General features: G+C 39.5%; 1 protein-coding gene across 6 annotated transcripts in view; it reads left to right on the plus strand.

The window, feature by feature from the left end:
• PAN3 (poly(A) specific ribonuclease subunit PAN3) overlaps positions 1-17,004 on the plus strand; it is an 82,858-nt gene that overhangs the window by 56,791 nt on the left and 9,063 nt on the right. For 5 of the 6 annotated variants that reach the window (XM_057410380.1, XM_057410379.1, XM_057410376.1 and 2 more), the window contains 4 exons: positions 7,716-7,881; positions 8,280-8,367; positions 15,471-15,610; positions 16,180-16,309. In XM_057410380.1, coding sequence (XP_057266363.1) covers positions 7,716-7,881; positions 8,280-8,367; positions 15,471-15,610; positions 16,180-16,309 — 524 coding nt within the window. Of the gene's footprint in view, positions 1-7,715; positions 7,882-8,279; positions 8,368-15,470; positions 15,611-16,179; positions 16,310-17,004 lie in introns of those variants that run through there. The other variant, XM_057410381.1, reaches the window with a different exon arrangement.

A 17,004-nucleotide genomic window follows, 5' to 3' on the forward strand; every position in this document is an offset into this window, starting at 1 on the left:
CTCTGTGGTGGCTGTTACCAGTCAGTAATAGATCTGGGACTATAGTTACGTAGATTAAGGAAAATATTGTCCCCTTGCTAAATAGCTGTAAATAGGAAATGCATTGTTGCAATTGAAGGTGTGGGTGTATCATAGGCTCATCTGTAGTTGTGGTCCTCCTTATACATTTTGAAAGGTGTAGAAGACCAGCAAAGAAGTTAAGAGGTGACAGGGATGATCAAAAGCATGAAACACTTTTGTATGAAGAATGGCAAGGTAGATTAGTACTTGTCATAATCTTAAAGGTGGACAGGAATATGATGGGGTTAAAAATTATTGGATTATGGTAGGTATCTGGAAAATCATCAGATTTTTCATAAAGAAAAAATGAAAAAGTGCCAGTAGTTGCTATTTCTTCCAGCCTAAAACTAGGGAATGACAAATGAAACTAGCCATGTAGCAAATTCAAAACCTTTATAAAGATAACTAAGCCATGGAACTTTATCACAGATTATTGTGGATGTTTGCTTAGGTTCAAGGGGAAAGTGGGATTTACTCATGGAGGAGAAATTCTTGAGGATTGTTAACTGCAAAGACACTATTTCTAGCTCAGTAGTTATCTGAGCTGCAAGTTGGAGGCTAGTAGAATATTCCATTTCTTTATGTTCATATGCTCAGGTGTCCATTGCAAGCTATTCTTCTAATTCTAGTGTTAGGTGTCTTTCAGGCAGGCTGTGGGCTATCTGGATCATTTATTTGACCTACTACAGTTTCTTCCTGTAGGCAGGGATGGTCTTTGAAATCAGGAATAAGATACCAATTACTGTTCAGCCAAACCAAAGCAGTATAATTAAAATGAACTGTTGTGGCAGAACCTACAGAGATATGTAAGGAAGATAACTTTCTACTGCCTGTAGCACTTCTCATAAGCTGCTCTTCTAATCTTTTTATTAGATCAATAAAAGTCACCTGAAATTCCCAAATTTTGCCAAATCATTCTGCACATCTTTGCTTTGGCCTTTCTTTTTTGGTAACTGCTGCTTTCTAGCACGGTTCTCAGTAGAAGGAGCAATATAAGAGAGAAAAATAAGATTGCATACCTATAACTTGATTTCTCGGAATTGCCTGCCTTCACGGATCCTTTCTCCATCCCCTCACAGAGTTTCTTGGCCGTCTGCCTGCCTAGAGGAGACTCCCAAGAGAAGCAGGGGAATGGATGGAAGTTGGGTACTCTGCAGCATGAGGCCCAGATTAGTACAATTGCTTTTAAAGGTTTTAGGAGGCACAACACTGTGAACCTGATCAGTGAACTCAGAGAATTTGATTTCAGGTATGCAACCTTATTTATGTTGAACGCTCCAGTTGGCAACATGAGACTTTGACAGTTAAAAGATGAGGATTATGGTTTATGTAGCTGTCTTGCATGTCACTGGTGTCAGTGTGGTCAGTCTCGGGGTTCTTTATTTTTGCCAGGTTATTTACAGACCCAGTTACAGAACTACTTTGAAAGGGGCTTGGTGTGGGGGGCGAAAGAAATAGCAGCTTACATTGATTTTTATACTGTAATATCTTTGCTGCTTCAGAATGCTACTGAATTTATAGCTTGTGTTCATTATGCAGTGAGATACCGTCTGTCTTTAGGTGGTACAGTGTGATAGTCCAATGTTCTGTCATATTTTTCTAAATTCACACAAGTTTTAAAATTGGGAGTCTGACTTTTTTGGTTAATTATTATTCAGAGTACCTATATTTGAAAAGTGCCTTTTTGTTTGATTCTTAAGCCACATATTCCCTCAATACTCTTATTTCTATCAGAAGTGCCTAAACATTAATTCTGTTGTTCTGGAACTTGTTTGGTTTCTTCAACCTTTCTGATGCCTCTCAACTTCAGATTATAGTACATTTAGTGCATCTATCTCTGCAGAAACTATCTCTTTAAATTAGCAAATTAAACCAGAAGTAGTGAGATGTTTTTCCTAACAGTCCAATAATTAAATGGCAAACCACATTCTGAATGTATGTACTTTAAAACTATGGGCTGCAAAATCCTGGGAAACCAACAGTAACTATTCACTGCTGCCAGTAACATTTTTTCTTTATCCTGATGAGTATCTGTGGTTGGCAGAGATAAGTATACCTTTGATATGTCATTGATTTGATATACATTTAATATGGTCTGTTTATTAAAAGGGCTCTGAGTAATTAAATGGTGGTGTACATGCTGTGAATAGTTTTCAGCAACATAGATTCTGTTTTTCAGCAAACAGATACTTTCTAATGAAGATAGACAAGTTTCCTGGATCTTGTTTTCCTTTTTAGTACATAATGCACAAAAAAGGACTTCACTGCTGACATTACAGTTTTTGCATCCTCAGTTGTTGAATGTTTGGTTTTGTTTTTTTTGTTGTTCTTTTTTTTGTTTGTTTGGTTTTGTTGTTAGTTTTGTTTTGTGGTTTGTTGTTTGTGTTTTTTTTCCTAACAAAATACCCCTTTCATTGATAAAGAAATGTGTTAGACTGTTATGAGGAGAAAGAATATATGAATATTGAAAGTCAGGGTGAGTGGTGTGAGGGCAAAATATGTGACTTGCAATTATCCTAAAATACCTATGCCGAAAGCCATAACTCTTTTGAAGTAAATTCAAAGTATCTTCAGATTTTTTTACAAAATATAGTGTTAAACTGGTAGTTCAGAACCTTTCTGTATGTTGAAAAATGGGAGATGTAAAACAAAAGCCCAGTTTCCCTTGGAGAAGGGGAAGTGAAGGCTGCTGCATTTTTATTTTTACTGTACTTTCAGTACTTGAATTCAGGAGCAGAAAGAAAATACTGAACAACTCTCAATGTAAAAAACTGATTTAGATTTACAGTCCTGAGGGGTTCAATTTAGTGGGCAGCTAAATCTTTCATTGGGCTTCTGATTTTTCTCATAACTGTGATGTGAATTGGTGTTAGCATGCGTCTGACAGTGTTCCTGATGATATAAAATAGGTCTTACTGCCAGTGGTCCCAACTCTTTCTTCCACCCTGGGACTATCCCTGGCTTTAGCATTGCTCTAGGGAAGTGAATTTCATTTAAATGCTTTTTTTAACAAACTAAAGTAGTACGCACAGGCATAACAGGCAAAAGGTACACTTTTTATTCCACTGAGATCATCATACCACAGTATTTAAATATATGAAAGTGCTGACAATGATTTTTATCTTAATGTGGCAAGGAAAAATGATGGATAACCTGTATGTTTTTGTTTTTTTTTTAAATGGCAACTGTTAATATTTTTAATCTTCTTTGTTAATATCTGTGTTCTGCATCTCAAAGAGATTAAAGTAGTGGGAGAGCTGAGTTTGCCCTGCAGTAAGTGGGGAGAGCATATGAAATTTTGCATGATTTGGCAGTGGATCCAATCTGTGATGGAAAGCCTTTCTCAAATCAGCCATGAAATATTTAAAATACCACTTTTTGGAGTAAAGTAATTCTGATAATTTTTATACTGTTTTTCTAATGTTCTTGTGATGTTTTCCACTGTTTTCAGCACTGTTTGGAAAGCTTTCAGCTGCGTGTTTTGCCTGCATAGTTAGCTTTTGGGTCTCATCTCCTTGGGTCCTTGCCCAAGTACCATCTGTGGCAGGCCTGATGGGCCTTGTGGGACAGACTTTGTAGTCAGCATTGCAGGAAACTGAACTGCTTTAAATCTTACTTGTTTTAAACAGGTAGATTTCAAAGCTGATTCCCCTAGCATTTTAGCTTGTACCTTTAGTGCGTGAGAATGCGGGGTGCAGCCAGCCAGTTTGAAAGCAGCAGCCTAGGTTTGGCTGTAGGACTTAAGTGATTCTTTCCAGTAGTAAAATAATGTTGTTGCTTGATTGGGATTTTCTGATGGGGGGAAGAAGCTGTGTTGAACTCCATGTTGATCTTTCAGCTTTTCAGCATTAAGTTGAATAAGAATTAAGTATTTGAAGAGGGCCTGTAGGTATGCTGGGGAGGGACCCTTCATTAGGGGCTGTAGCGATAGGACAAGGGGTAACGGGTTAAAACTTAAACAGGGGAAGTTTAGACTGGATATAAGGAGGAAATTCTTTCCTGTTAGGGTGGTGAGGCACTGGAATAAGTTGCCCAGGGAGGTTGTGAATGCTCCATCCCTGGCAGTGTTCAAGACCAGGTTGGACGAGGCCTTGGGTGATATGGTTTAGTGTGAGGTGTCCCTGCCTATGGTGGGGGGTTGGAACTAGATGATCTTAAGGTCCTTTCCAACCCCAACTGTTCTATGATTCTATGAATATTCTCTTGCTTACATTGCCTTTACCTGGAAATCAAAGGACAAGTGGTGATGTTGCATACAGAAAAATAACTCCTAAGTTTTGGCTTTTCTCTCTCTTTGGCATATCGTAGCAAGATTTCTGTTCTGGACTTACTTATTTCATACAGAAGTAACTCTTACAGTGAAGAAATCTTACAGTGTCCATACACGTTCCTGTGTAGCACACACATTGCTGTTCATGAAATACAAAGTGTATTCTATAGCAAGTAGTAACTAGAGAGTCTTGACAAAAGAGATGATATCTCCTCAATTACTTTTTATCATCATAATTTTTGTCATGCTGAAGAAGAGAGAATCATGAGGGGAATAAAGTTTGGTATGTGACACTTCTGGTATGCTGGTTTGTGGGAAGTTATTTGCATAATGATTCATCAGGAGGCCAGAAAAAAATCTCATTCTATTCAGCCTTCAGTAGACGTGCCAGGCTTGTTGCTATTTAAAGGAGTTGGTGTCTCGATTTTTATAATCTAAACCAAAGCACCTCATAACTGAAAAATGAACCAAAGTTTATAAACAAACAAAAACTTGGAAATGAAAGCTGGGAATATTCGAAGCACATCAACCCCAGATCTGTAAAATTTCTGAGTTAAAAATTTTCAGTAATGTTTCATTTTCTTTAACTCTTGCGTATATTTGTGTGTGTTTGTATGTACACATGCAAGGGCACACACACAGACTTACTTTGATCAAGTGAACAGATGTTAATATGCCCCTCTAGGGAGAGGGAGGGTTAAAAAAAAAAAAAACAACAACAAAACCCAGGAAATGAATGTTTGAAGGAAAGGAGCGCAGCCAGTTAGAATTGAGTCTCACCAGGGATGTCAGGTAACAGGAAAGGCTTCTATAGGTATGTTGCTAACAAAAGACAATCTAGGGATAAAGTGGGCCTTCTCCAGAAGGAAATGGGAGAACTGGCTACCCTGGATTTGGAGGAGACTGAGATTCTCAATGACTTCTTTCCCTCAGTCTCCACTAGCAGATGCTCTAGCCATGCTACTCAAGTCTTGGAAGGCAAATACGGGGACTGTTGGAATGAAGACCTTAGGCCCACTGTAGGAGAGGATCAGGTTCAAGATCATTTCTAGGAACCTGAATGTGTGTAAGTCTGTGGGACCTGATGAAATTCATCTGCAGGTCCTGAAGGAGCTGGCAAATGAAGTTGCTAAGCCGCTGTCCATATTTGAAAAAGCATGGCAGGTGAAGTTCCTGACAACTTGAAAAGGGAAATATAACCCCCATTTTCAAGAAGGGGAAAATGGATGACCCGGGGAATCACAGACCAGTCAGTCTCACCTCTGTGCCTGGCAAAATCTTGGAGCAGATTCTCCTGGAAGGCATGCTAAGGCACATGAAAAACAATGAGGTGGTTGGTGACAGCCAGCATGGCTTCACTAAGGGGAAATCCTGCCTGACCAATTTGGTGGCCTTCTATATGATGGGTCTATAGGACTGATGGATACGGCAAAGCAGTTGATGTTGTCTACCTGGACTTGTTCGAAGTGCTTGGTGCTGTCCCACACAACATCCTTGCCTCTAAATTGGAGAGACATCAATTTGATGGATGGACCACTCAGTGGATAAAGAACTGGCTGGATGACCACACACAAAGAGTTGTGGTCAGTGGCTCAGTGTCCAGCTGGAGACCAGTAATGAGTGGTGTCCCTCAGGAGTTGCTTTTGGGACTGTTCTTGTTCAACATCTTTGTTGGTGACGTGGACAGTGGGATTGAGTGCGCCCTCAGCAAGTTTGCCGATGACACCAAGCTGTGTGGTTTGGTTGATACCCTGGAGGGAAGGAATGCCATCCAGAGGGACCTTGACACAGGCGAGGTGTCCTGACCTTGTGAGGCAGGCCAGTGCCAACCTCATGGAATTCAACAAAGCAGAGTGCAAGGTCCTACACCTGGGTTGGAGCAATCCCAGGCACAGCTACAGGTTGGGCAGAGAAGAGATTCAGAGCAGCCCTGTGGAGAAGGACTTGGGGGTGTTGGTTGATGAGAAAATGAACATGAGCTGGCTTCAGTGTGCGCTTGCAGCCCAGAAAGCCGCCCGTATCCTGGGCTGCATCAAAAGGAGCGTGACCAGCAGGTTGAAGGAGGTGATCCTGCCCCTCTACTCTGCTCCCGTGAGACCTCACTTGGAGTATTGTGTGCAGTTCTGGTGTCTTCAGTGTAAGGGCATGGAGCTGTTGGAGCTGGTCCAGAGGGGTTGACAAGGGTAAGAGATCTGGAGCACCTCCAGTTCAAACACAAGATGAGAAAGTTGGGGCTCTTCAGCCTGGAGAAGAGAAGCTGAGTGGAGACTCTATAGCAGCCTTCCAGTATCTGAAGGGGGCCTCCAAGGTTGGCAGGGAGGGTCTCTTCATCAGGGGCTGTAGTGATAGGACACAGGGTAATGGGTTTAAACTTAAACAAGGGCAGTTCAGGTTAGATACAAGGAAGAAGTACTTTACTGTGAGGGTGGTGAGGCACTGGAACAGGCTGCCGAAAGAAATTATAAATGCTTCATCCCTGGCAGTGTTCAAGGCTGGCTTGGACAGGGCCTTGGGTGACATGGTCTAGTGTGAGGTGTCCCTGTCCATGACAGGGGGTTGGAACTAGATGATTTTAAGGTCCTTTCCAGCCCTAACCATTCTATGATCTTTATTTTTTTCATCTCTGTCTCAGTTGTTACTCAAACTCTTTGCTGTATAGAATTTGGTGGTGTTTCTTTTTTTGCAAAGGATAAGTTTTACTTCTGAAAGGAGGACTACAAATCCATTTAGAAAGGAAGTGAAGCGTTGATTTCATATGGCCTGCTGGACTCATGGGGGACTTGTCAGGGAGTTGGGTCAAGGTAGAACCTACATGAAGTTGTGTTTGTTGATGTTTAGCCACCAGATCTTCCAGTCTGATTTGTATATGTAATTTGAGACTAGCTTAATTTTGTTTTTGTCTTATCACATGATAGAGAAAGCTTAATTCGTAAGCCTTCCTACAGTAAAGGAGGTAGAACAGTGTCTGTTGTAGCTATTGTGCTCATTGTTTCAGAATACTGGCATTTTTACTTTTGAAATACTTGCATATTTTGATTTACCACCCACTTTCAGCAGTTTCTAACCGGTGTTCTTTTTGTAGTGATTATTCATCTTAAACTTTAAAAATCAGCATGGTTTTCCTTAATATGAGTGAAAATAATGTCTAATGAATCATTAACATTTTAAAATGTGGTGTCCTTCCAAAAAACTCATCTTAAACTAAATAAACAGACATAAAAAGGCCCCAACCCCAAACCAACATTAAAGGACAATAGATACATCTTTCAGGGACTTTTAAGAGTTGAATGAGGTAAATAAGCAAGTTAATTGTATAATTCAAAATGTCCTAATTTGAATTTTGTGCAGTAGCCTTCTATTGATGCTTACAGTGTTTTGCTTCTAGGTCAGCATGATGGACCTCTACCACGGCAGCATGCTGGATTGCTTCCAGAGTCTTTGATATGGGCATATATTGTGCAGCTGAGCTCTGCATTACGGACCATTCACACAGCAGGACTGGCATGCCGAGTTATGGATCCAACAAAGATATTAGTAACAGGCAAAACAAGGTAATGAAAGCATTCATTCTTACTGTGTTAATGTGACCTCTATTCAGAAATAGCAAAGTCTAACTAGAAAGTTCTGTTACTTTTAAGTGGTATGAGACAGTTTGCTGAAACTTATATATTAAAGTTCCTTTTAAACCTTTATGAAGACTTATGCATTAATACTGTTCAGATGCACTACTGACAATTTAGAAATGTGTTGTTTTTTTTTGTACACTGAAAATAGTTTGTTGCATTTTATTAAATAGTAAAGTAAGTACATTCTGCTTCACAGTAATTTGCTGCATGTTGATGACTTTTTCTTTTTTGTCAGAAAAAGCATTCAATGAATGCCAGAGGGAAGATTGAGTAACCAGCAAAACTTATTGGTGCTTCTTCCTTTTCTCTTCTTGTTCCTAAAGGTTGCGAGTTAACTGTGTTGGAATCTTTGACGTTTTGACATTTGACAACAGTCAAAATAATCCACTGGCATTAATGGCTCAGTTTCAGGTAAGACAGCAGCACCATAGTTCAGTTGGTGACTTGGTACAGGGAGTACTGAAAACCAGTGCAGTTCCTTCTGGAAGACAAGTATGTTAATCAAACTGTAGTCCAGTATATCTGTCTCTAAATGACTGTTTCTTCATTCCTGATTTGATCTTGGTTCTGCTTTGCGTTATTAAAATTTGCTTGTAATTTAGAAATGCAAATGCTCAGTTTGCTATGTGCTGCTTCTAAAATTTCAGCAAACTCACCAAACAGGTTGAACCATTAGTATTTAACAAATTTGAGTTGGAAGTGATTGGAAATACAAATTTCTAGAGCAAGGAGGAGAAAAACCTTACATTTAGTGGTAGAAATATTAAAAAAAAATGGCTCAGCAGACAGTTTTTGCTCTTTGTTATTTTGGCAAAAATATTGAAGTATTGAATACCTGTTCACAGAGGAGTAAGTGATCCTTTAAATAAGTGCACTTAAGTTTTCTCCTCACTCCTAAAAGGTTCTAGTGTATCTTTGTTTTAGGCTCCTAGTTCTGCTGTGCTTTCTTGGCATTCTGAGGTCTCTGCATAAATCCTTAATTAAGAATCCCTTTAGACTTAACAAAAAGTCTCTGCAGTCATCTGGAGCATCACCTTGTACAGGATTGACTCCCTAACTTTCCCTCAGGGTTAAATACATTGCTTCAGCATCCATCACGTCCTGTTTGTATAGGGAGTGAAAGACTACAGTAGGGAGTTAGACTTAATTTATTTTCATTAATTGAGCTTATTCACTGTGCAAAATTGTTCATTCAGAGTCTTCCAGTAATAAATGAAACGTTTGAGCTTTGGCCAGGCAGAAACTAGCTTATTGGAGACCATGTCCTAGAACATAGCAACTTCTTTTTTGTTCTTTGGTTTGAATCATACAGTAAAGCAATTTTCAGTGTACTTTGAGTAGTAAATCAAAGGATTCCCTGCTTTCCCCCAGCTCAATATAAATGGGCTTTTGGTAATAATTTAGTGGCAAACAGCTGAGAGAAGATAGGAATGTGAGGGATTCTATGCCTAAAAAGGTAATGAGATGAATTTTTTTGTCTGTGTATTTCTTTAAACTTAATTTTAATTGCAGCTGGGAATAAGATCCTCCTGAGATATTATGACATTCAAGTAATTTTAAAGCAAAACACATTATGTATATGGCCATACAAATCTATACAGGTACACAAATCTGTCAAACGCATTTGCCACCACATCAACCCAACACTTAACGTCTAGTTTTGTTTAGGGGGATGTTTTTGCATGTTTTATATATAGTTAATATCCAGGTTGTTCAGGTATCACTGCTAAACTGGAAGCAAAGTGCTCTTAAATACATAGTTTGGAAGACCTAAACTAGAGTTAGAAAATACAGTGCCTTCTTTTGCCTTCTTTTTTGTTGCTTCCTGTAGGAAGGCTAGGCTTTCACTATCCATTTTGTTCCTTCAGAGGTTCTGGACTGAGTTCATTCCTTGAAATTCAGGCGTCATTTATCATCCTCTACCTTTGTTTGCCCCAGCCAGATAAAATTACAAAATAACAGCTGCTGCTTGTCCTTTTTCCTCTCGATCCATGACCTAGTTCCTGAATTCCTCTGGGACTCCTGTGACTGTTAAAAGTGTAGGTTATCTCTTGGTTTACTGCCCAGCTAATATGCATTTCCTTGTTGCTGTCTTCTATGGAGGAAGGTATTTTTGTTAGCATTTGTCACTTTCTGGCTATTTCCCATTGTTAATATAGATAGGAAAGAGTTTGGCCAGAACACTTAGGGGCTATGTAAAAGGAATGCAGTTGTTCTTTATAAGCTGTGTTAAACACATCAATTTATATGATCATTTAAGAGTTAAATAAAGGCACCAATAAGGGAAGCTGGAAATAAGTAAATGAAATATGAATGGTATTAAAACAAGGCATTAAACCTATATAAATTCCACCACATCACTTCACACCCCCAGTCCTTAAGTCTTGTACCAATTACAAGATACAGATGGGAAAATCGTAAATGGTGATGTAAGAAACAGTAAAAAGGTTAAATAAATATTTCTGTATTTGGAATATAATGAAAGTGAGTCCTTTCCATAAGAAATGAAGGGAAAAAAATCTAAGTTTTATTGTTTTAACAAGGGCCATAAGGTCACATTTGCTCAAAGTAAATATTCTTAATTTAGCAAACCAAAATAACTTTCACATGCATCTCCCCAAATTTAAAGAAACCAGCTGAAGAGGCATCTGAAGTATTGTTGTTGACTTTACAAAAATAAATAATAAAAAATCTCGGATCTTGGAAGCACTTCTAAGGGCAATTCCAGAACTTAAAAGGATAAATGAATCCACAGAATTGTAGAGAGGATGAGCTGGTATTGATCCAAGCAAAGCCGTGGAACAGGATAAACAAAAGTCTTGTCAGTTTCAAAGTGTTTATGGAAAATGAATTGTGTAAAAAAAAAAAAAATTCAATTTATTTGACTAGCTTACATGTCTGTCTGATAAAGCCAAGTGTAGAAAATGCTGAGGTGTCTCCAGGGCATTTGGCATAGTAGTATGTACCTTTTAAATGTTAAAATGTGTAAGGGAAAGGGTACCAACTCAAGTAAGTTGCTCACTGACATATTTGAAATTCATTTGATAACAGGGAGATACTAATGAAGAGAGCTGTTTCTGAGTTTGTCTCCAGGGGCTGGTTTTCAGTCTAATGCTATTTAATAGTTCTGTCAATGAACTAGATGGTGATAAAATCTATACTAGAATGCTTACAGGAGATAAAAAGATAGGTTGTTACAGGTTACTTATGAATTGAATTGCTAATTAAATAGCCATTAGTTGCAAGTAAGGTACATTTTTGAACAAAAGGCAGCCTGTACTTAAAAGTTGTAAAATTTTTCCTTGAAGCTGAGAATCAACTTACTGTCACCTAATAGTCAGTCTTCAGGCAGGTCTGTGGCAAAACGAACCAGTGATCCATATGTATCTGAAAAGTACTATACAGTGTATACACTAAAGTCCAGGGTTGCAATTCTACTTGCTATTCTACTAGTCCTACCACACAAGATCCTGAACTCCACCATCTCGTGGTCGCTGCAACCAAGGCAGCCCTCAACCCTTACTGCTTCAACCAGATCCTCCTTGTTATCCTTGTTATCCTTGGTGCCATCTTAAGGCATATCAAGGATAAGAGGGTTATGAGGGGCAGTCAGCATGGCTTCACCAGGGGTAAATCATGTTTGACCAATCTCTTAGCCTTTTATGAGGAAATAACATGGTGGATGGATGATGGCAGAGCGGTGGATGTGGTCTACCTTGACTTCAGCAAAGCATTTGACACAGTCTCCCACAGCATCCTCACAGCTAAATTGAGGAAGTGTGGACTGGATGATCAGGTAGTGAGGTGGACTGCGAACTGGCTGAAGGAGAGAAGCCAGAGAGTTGTAGTCTATGGGGCTGAGTCTAGTTGGAGGCCTGTAACTAGTGGAGTGCCTCAAGGGTCAGTACTAGGACCAGTATTATTTAATATATTCATCAACGATTTAGATGAGGGAATGAGCCTGGACAGGCTGAGATGTTGCGTATGCTGTCTTCGTGGATAGAGCTGGTCAGTGGATGGTGGTTTTGCCCCTTCTAAAATAGAAATCAGCAAGTTCGCTGATGACACTAAGCTGGGAGGAGTGGCTGACACGGCAGAAGGCTGTGCTGCCATCCAGTGAGACCTGGACAGGCTGGAGAGTTGGGCAGGGAATAACTTGATGAAATATAACAAGGGAAAGTGTAGAGTCCTGCATCTGGGCAGGAACAACCCCAGGTTCCAGTATAGGTTGGGAAATGACCTGTTAGAGAGCAGTGTAGGGGAGAGGGACCTGGGGGTCCTAGTGGACGACAGGATGACCATGAGCCAGCACTGTGCCCTTGTGGCCAAGAAGGCCAATGTCATCCTGGGGTGTATTAGAAGGGGGTGGTTAGTAGGTCGAGAGAGGTCCTCCTTCCCCTCTACTCTGCCCTGGTGAGACCCCATCTGGAATATTGTGTCCAGTTCTGGGCCCCTCAGTTCAAGAAGGACAGGGAGCTGCTGGAGAGAGTCCAGCGCAGGGCAACAAAGATGGTTAAGGGAGTGGAGCATCTCCCTTATGAGGAAAGACTGAGGGAGCTGGGTCTCTATAGTTTGGAGAGGAGGAGACTGAGGGGTGACCTTATAAAGTGTCTATAAATATATAAAGGGGGAGTGTCACGAGGATGGAGCCAGGCTCTACTCAGTGGCAAACAATGATAGGACAAGGGGTAATGGGTACAAACTGGAACACAAGAGGTTCCACTTAAACTTGAGAAGAAACTTCTTCTCAGTGAGGGTGACGGAACACTGGAACAGGCTGCCCAGGGAGGTTGTGGAGTCTCCTTCCCTGGAGACATTCAGAACCCGCCTGGACGCATTCCTGTGTAACATTATCTAGGTGTTCCTGCTCCGGCAGGGGGATTGGACTAGATGATCTTTCGAGGTCCCTTCCAATCTCTAGCATACTGTGATACCTCTGTTTCTGAGATGTTGCGTATGCTGTCTTCGTGGATAGAGCTGGTCAGTGGATGGTGGTTTTGCGCCTTCTAAAATAGGAATCAGACTTCCATAAATCCTGATCCTTATACTTAAAGGTCCTTTCCAATTCAAGGTACGCTGATTCCCTTATTACACAGGAAAATTACTGCCTCCCTTTGTGCACTTTTAAGTCTTTAAACATGGGGCATTGTAATAATGTTTTTTCTTAAGGGTTTTGGCTGTCAGTGAATAGTGAAGCACCTCCAGAGAGCAATTCGGCCTACTCAAGATCCATATTGTCTTGCAGAATTACCAACATCTTAAATTGATCAGACTCTTAACTGAATTGCATGAAGTTTAAGTTCCTGAAATTAGTGGGATGAATCCAAGCCACTTTGCAACTAAAACAAGTTAAGCATTGACTGTAATTTGTTGTATGTGTGTTTGAGGCTGCACTGGTCTATTGTCTCTGCTAGTTTTTCTATTAGATGTAACCTGCAAAACAAATTATGGTTGTGAGTCAAATGCTCAAACCCCTGAATTTAAAATTTCATGTCTGATGTTAATTTAAGACTTTCTTAACCATTTTTAAAATCTAATGGAATCTATTATGAAAACGGCTGTGTAAAGAAGACTGTTTTCATAGGGTCTTGCTTGAAGTTGCGTATTTTCAGTATCTCAGGGTTGTGTGATGATAGAGAATTTTTATAGGATACATCCTTATGAATTACTAAAAGCTGGAAGGTATAAAGGGTAAAGTAGGGGATTGCAGAAGCAAGAAAGATTAGGGTTAATACAAATACTTGCATATTTCTTTAGAGACAGTAATAAAAATGCCATTGTGGCAGGTGACGTATGTGTGTCTGTAGATACTGCATTAGCAAGATTTCTCTGTTTAGTACTATAACAATATCCTGAGCTGCTCAAATTGTCTATTTGGTAATGGAAACAAGTGGGTTCCCACCAAAGTGGGGTTGTTTGCTCTGGTTCATTTCTCTTTACCAAAGTACGAAGGAATGCCGATACTCAGGAATTCCTGGTTCCTTAGGAAGTTGAGTCTATCTCTTTCTCCACCAATTTGTCATTCTTGTTTCTGTATCATTTTCCACATCCTGTTTCTGTCTTCATTAGCTATAGGAGTACTGTGCTTTTAAATTTCTGCCATGTTGTGTATCCATGTTTAAATTGTGTTGCTTCATCATACTTAATATGAAGACAGTGGTGACACAAAGAGACCTGGAAAGGTTTTCTTTTCTCAATCCCTCAATATCTGGGACATATGGCTGCACAGAGAGCTCTGCTCAGTTGCTGCAGCTATGGGCAGCAAACATGGTTATCTCTCTGGGAGGAAGGGCTGTGGCACATTTACTATCACAGCCCTTTTCTGAAGCTGTCAGATTCTAAGCAGAACTTTCGATGTTGCAAGGCTGCCAATTTTTTAGCCTTTCTTACAGACGTGACAGAAGGTGTATTCCTTGTGTGGCTGCATTCTCTGCTAAATGGCACAGCCTTGGTTTAGACTATGGAACTGACATTCTTGATAGCTAGTAGCTTTCACTTTTCTGAGGAAGTAAGATATTTTTGCAAAAGTAAAAAATAAAATGTCTGGCAAATACTAAATTTGTTTTTTTAGCTGACTCTTAAATTCAGTCTGAAGCAGGTATCCAGCTTGGAAAGCTGCAGGTGTTTCAAGTTTGGCCAAGTTGTGTGCAGCAGAAAGTCCTTTCATGGAAAGAATTGGGCAGCTTTTGCTATGGTTCTCAGTATCTGCTACTAAAATAGGCTCCTGTTTTTAGGAGTGGGATTTAAAATCAGGTATGGCTTTTCAGAATAATTTCTGGTGGCTGTCTGTAAAAATTGGCAGAATTTTGTGTTGTGGCGAAGCAACCTATATGCAGTTTTTATCTTTCAAGAGCAGTTCTACTTTTGAGGAAAGCATTTAGTAATGCTAAGGATTTCTTCGTAAGATGTGATGCTGCTCAATTTGTCAGTCATACAGGCTTGTTCCTGTCTAGCTGTTTCAGGCAGTTCATATCTTTTCACACTGCCCATCAGAGATTAAAATCTTTGAGCTCTTTAAGGCAGAAGCATTATTTGCTGGAATCTGGTGTGAAAGGATAGTCCAGCAAATGCCGTTTCTGTTATACCCTTCATGGGTATTTCTGCATCTCGTATTGAGATGACTTCCTCTATTTGCCATCAGCAACTTGACTTGTCAGGAATGAGGTGGGTGGTTAGGAGAACCTCTTTGCAGAGCTTCAGCTCACTACAAAAGAGTTCTCTGGTGTACTGTCCTTAAGCTAAAAATAAGTAAATTTTAAGCATTTGAAGATAAATACAGTACCTAGAAATTGCAAGGCTTCAGGACAGAAAATCAGGACAGATTTTCCCCTGTATATTTTAACTACTATAACTTGGACAGTCATATTGAACTATGATTTGAATAGCACTTGTTTTAGTTGACCAAGTTATATTCTAAGGTTATTGAAGAACTGTCTCTTTTTAAACACCATCTAGTACCATAGGTAATATTTATCTATACTAAGAATCTTGCCTGTGTGTATTTTCCCTGTTAGCAAGCAGATCTGATCTCCCTGGGGAAAGTTGTGTTGGCTTTGGCTTGCAATTCTTTATCAGGAATTCAGAGAGAAAATTTGCAGAAAGCAATGGAACTGGTGACAATCAACTATTCCTCTGATCTGAAGAATCTGATTTTGTAAGTTTGCATAATAAATCTTTTAAAGGAAATTACCAATTTTTTTAAACATACAAATGAAAATGTCAAATGATATTTTTAGATGCAAGTAAGATTATAGATATAACTGCTGTCACTGAGTTGTCTGCAGAGTCAATGCATCACTAAATATTGTAACTTAAGACTTGTTTACATAGTATGTTTTCTCATGATGTATCTAATACAATCAATGTCCTTTCTTTGCTAAATGCTGTTAGCTCCTTGTAAAAATTAGGAGTGCCTCCGCCCTCATTTGAAAAACAATAGCATTGCAATCTGAATCTTCATGTCTTTTAATTTTGTTCTTGCTGTTTGAATGGGGTGCGCTACAGTTCCATTAAAGCATGCTCCTATCTTGTATAACTGGCTAGATATATACATATAAGCTAACACATTTCCTCTCCTAAGGTATTTTTAAAGAAGTGCTACAATTGTCAACTTTGTGCATTAAATAGGTATCAGGGTGAAATAGTTACAAAATCATAATAGGATGTCTCTTGGCATTTGCAGCATCTTTAAGTAATCTTTTTGGGGTGGGGATATTTTGGCAGGTATTTGCTGACCGACCAAAACAGGCTTCGCAGTGTAAATGATATCATGCCTATGATTGGTGCACGATTCTATACTCAGTTGGATGCTGCTCAAATGCGAAATGATGTTATAGAGGAGGACCTTGCAAAGGTAAATCCTGTGGGAAGACCTATAGTCAGTATTCCTATAGCTGTATCTTATAAAAGGAATGTTTTCTCCCCCCCCCCCTTTTTTTTTTTCTTCCGTTTGTGTAGCAACCTATGTAATCTCTCTGCAGACTTGAAGTCTGTGCTCAAGGTATTGAAAGTCCAAAAGCTCCAAGAACCACTTTTAGGATGTCCTTGGCTGTCTTTAACTGAAGTAAGATCTTCCATGTCCAACCAGCAGTCTTGGGGAAAAGATGTTCTTCATAGAACAGTTAAAAAGTAATATTCTGAGTAAATAAGGCCAAATATGTCATCACGCACTAGATAATGTAGTCTGTGCTAGAGGTTGTACTGAACAAATACTGCCTTTAAATTCTTGGATGGATTTGTATTCCAGTGTACCTTTACTTATCTCATACGTTTTCTTTTCCAAATGAATGCTAGATCACAGAGTTAAAAGTTTCCACCCTCTGCTTCCCTGGGCTGTGCATCTCTTGCTGTGGGGGTCTGGTTAGTCCATCATGTTCAGTCAAGGTATCAAGTGATTTTCCTACAAAGGAAATAAATAGTTTGTTCCATGTTAGTGCGTGTTCAGCAGGAAAGTGTGTCTGCTCATCAGCAGCCACTGATAACAAGATTTTATAACAAGACTGAGATGCATTACTAAGGCTTTCATTATGCTGAAGAGAGGGTATTAAG

Source organism: Pezoporus wallicus, unplaced genomic scaffold (genome assembly GCF_028554395.1).
Source record: "Pezoporus wallicus isolate ANWC-B61680 ecotype Strahan unplaced genomic scaffold, APGP_CSIRO_Pwel_v1 contig_1876, whole genome shotgun sequence".
Lineage (NCBI taxonomy): Eukaryota > Metazoa > Chordata > Aves > Psittaciformes > Psittacidae > Pezoporus > Pezoporus wallicus.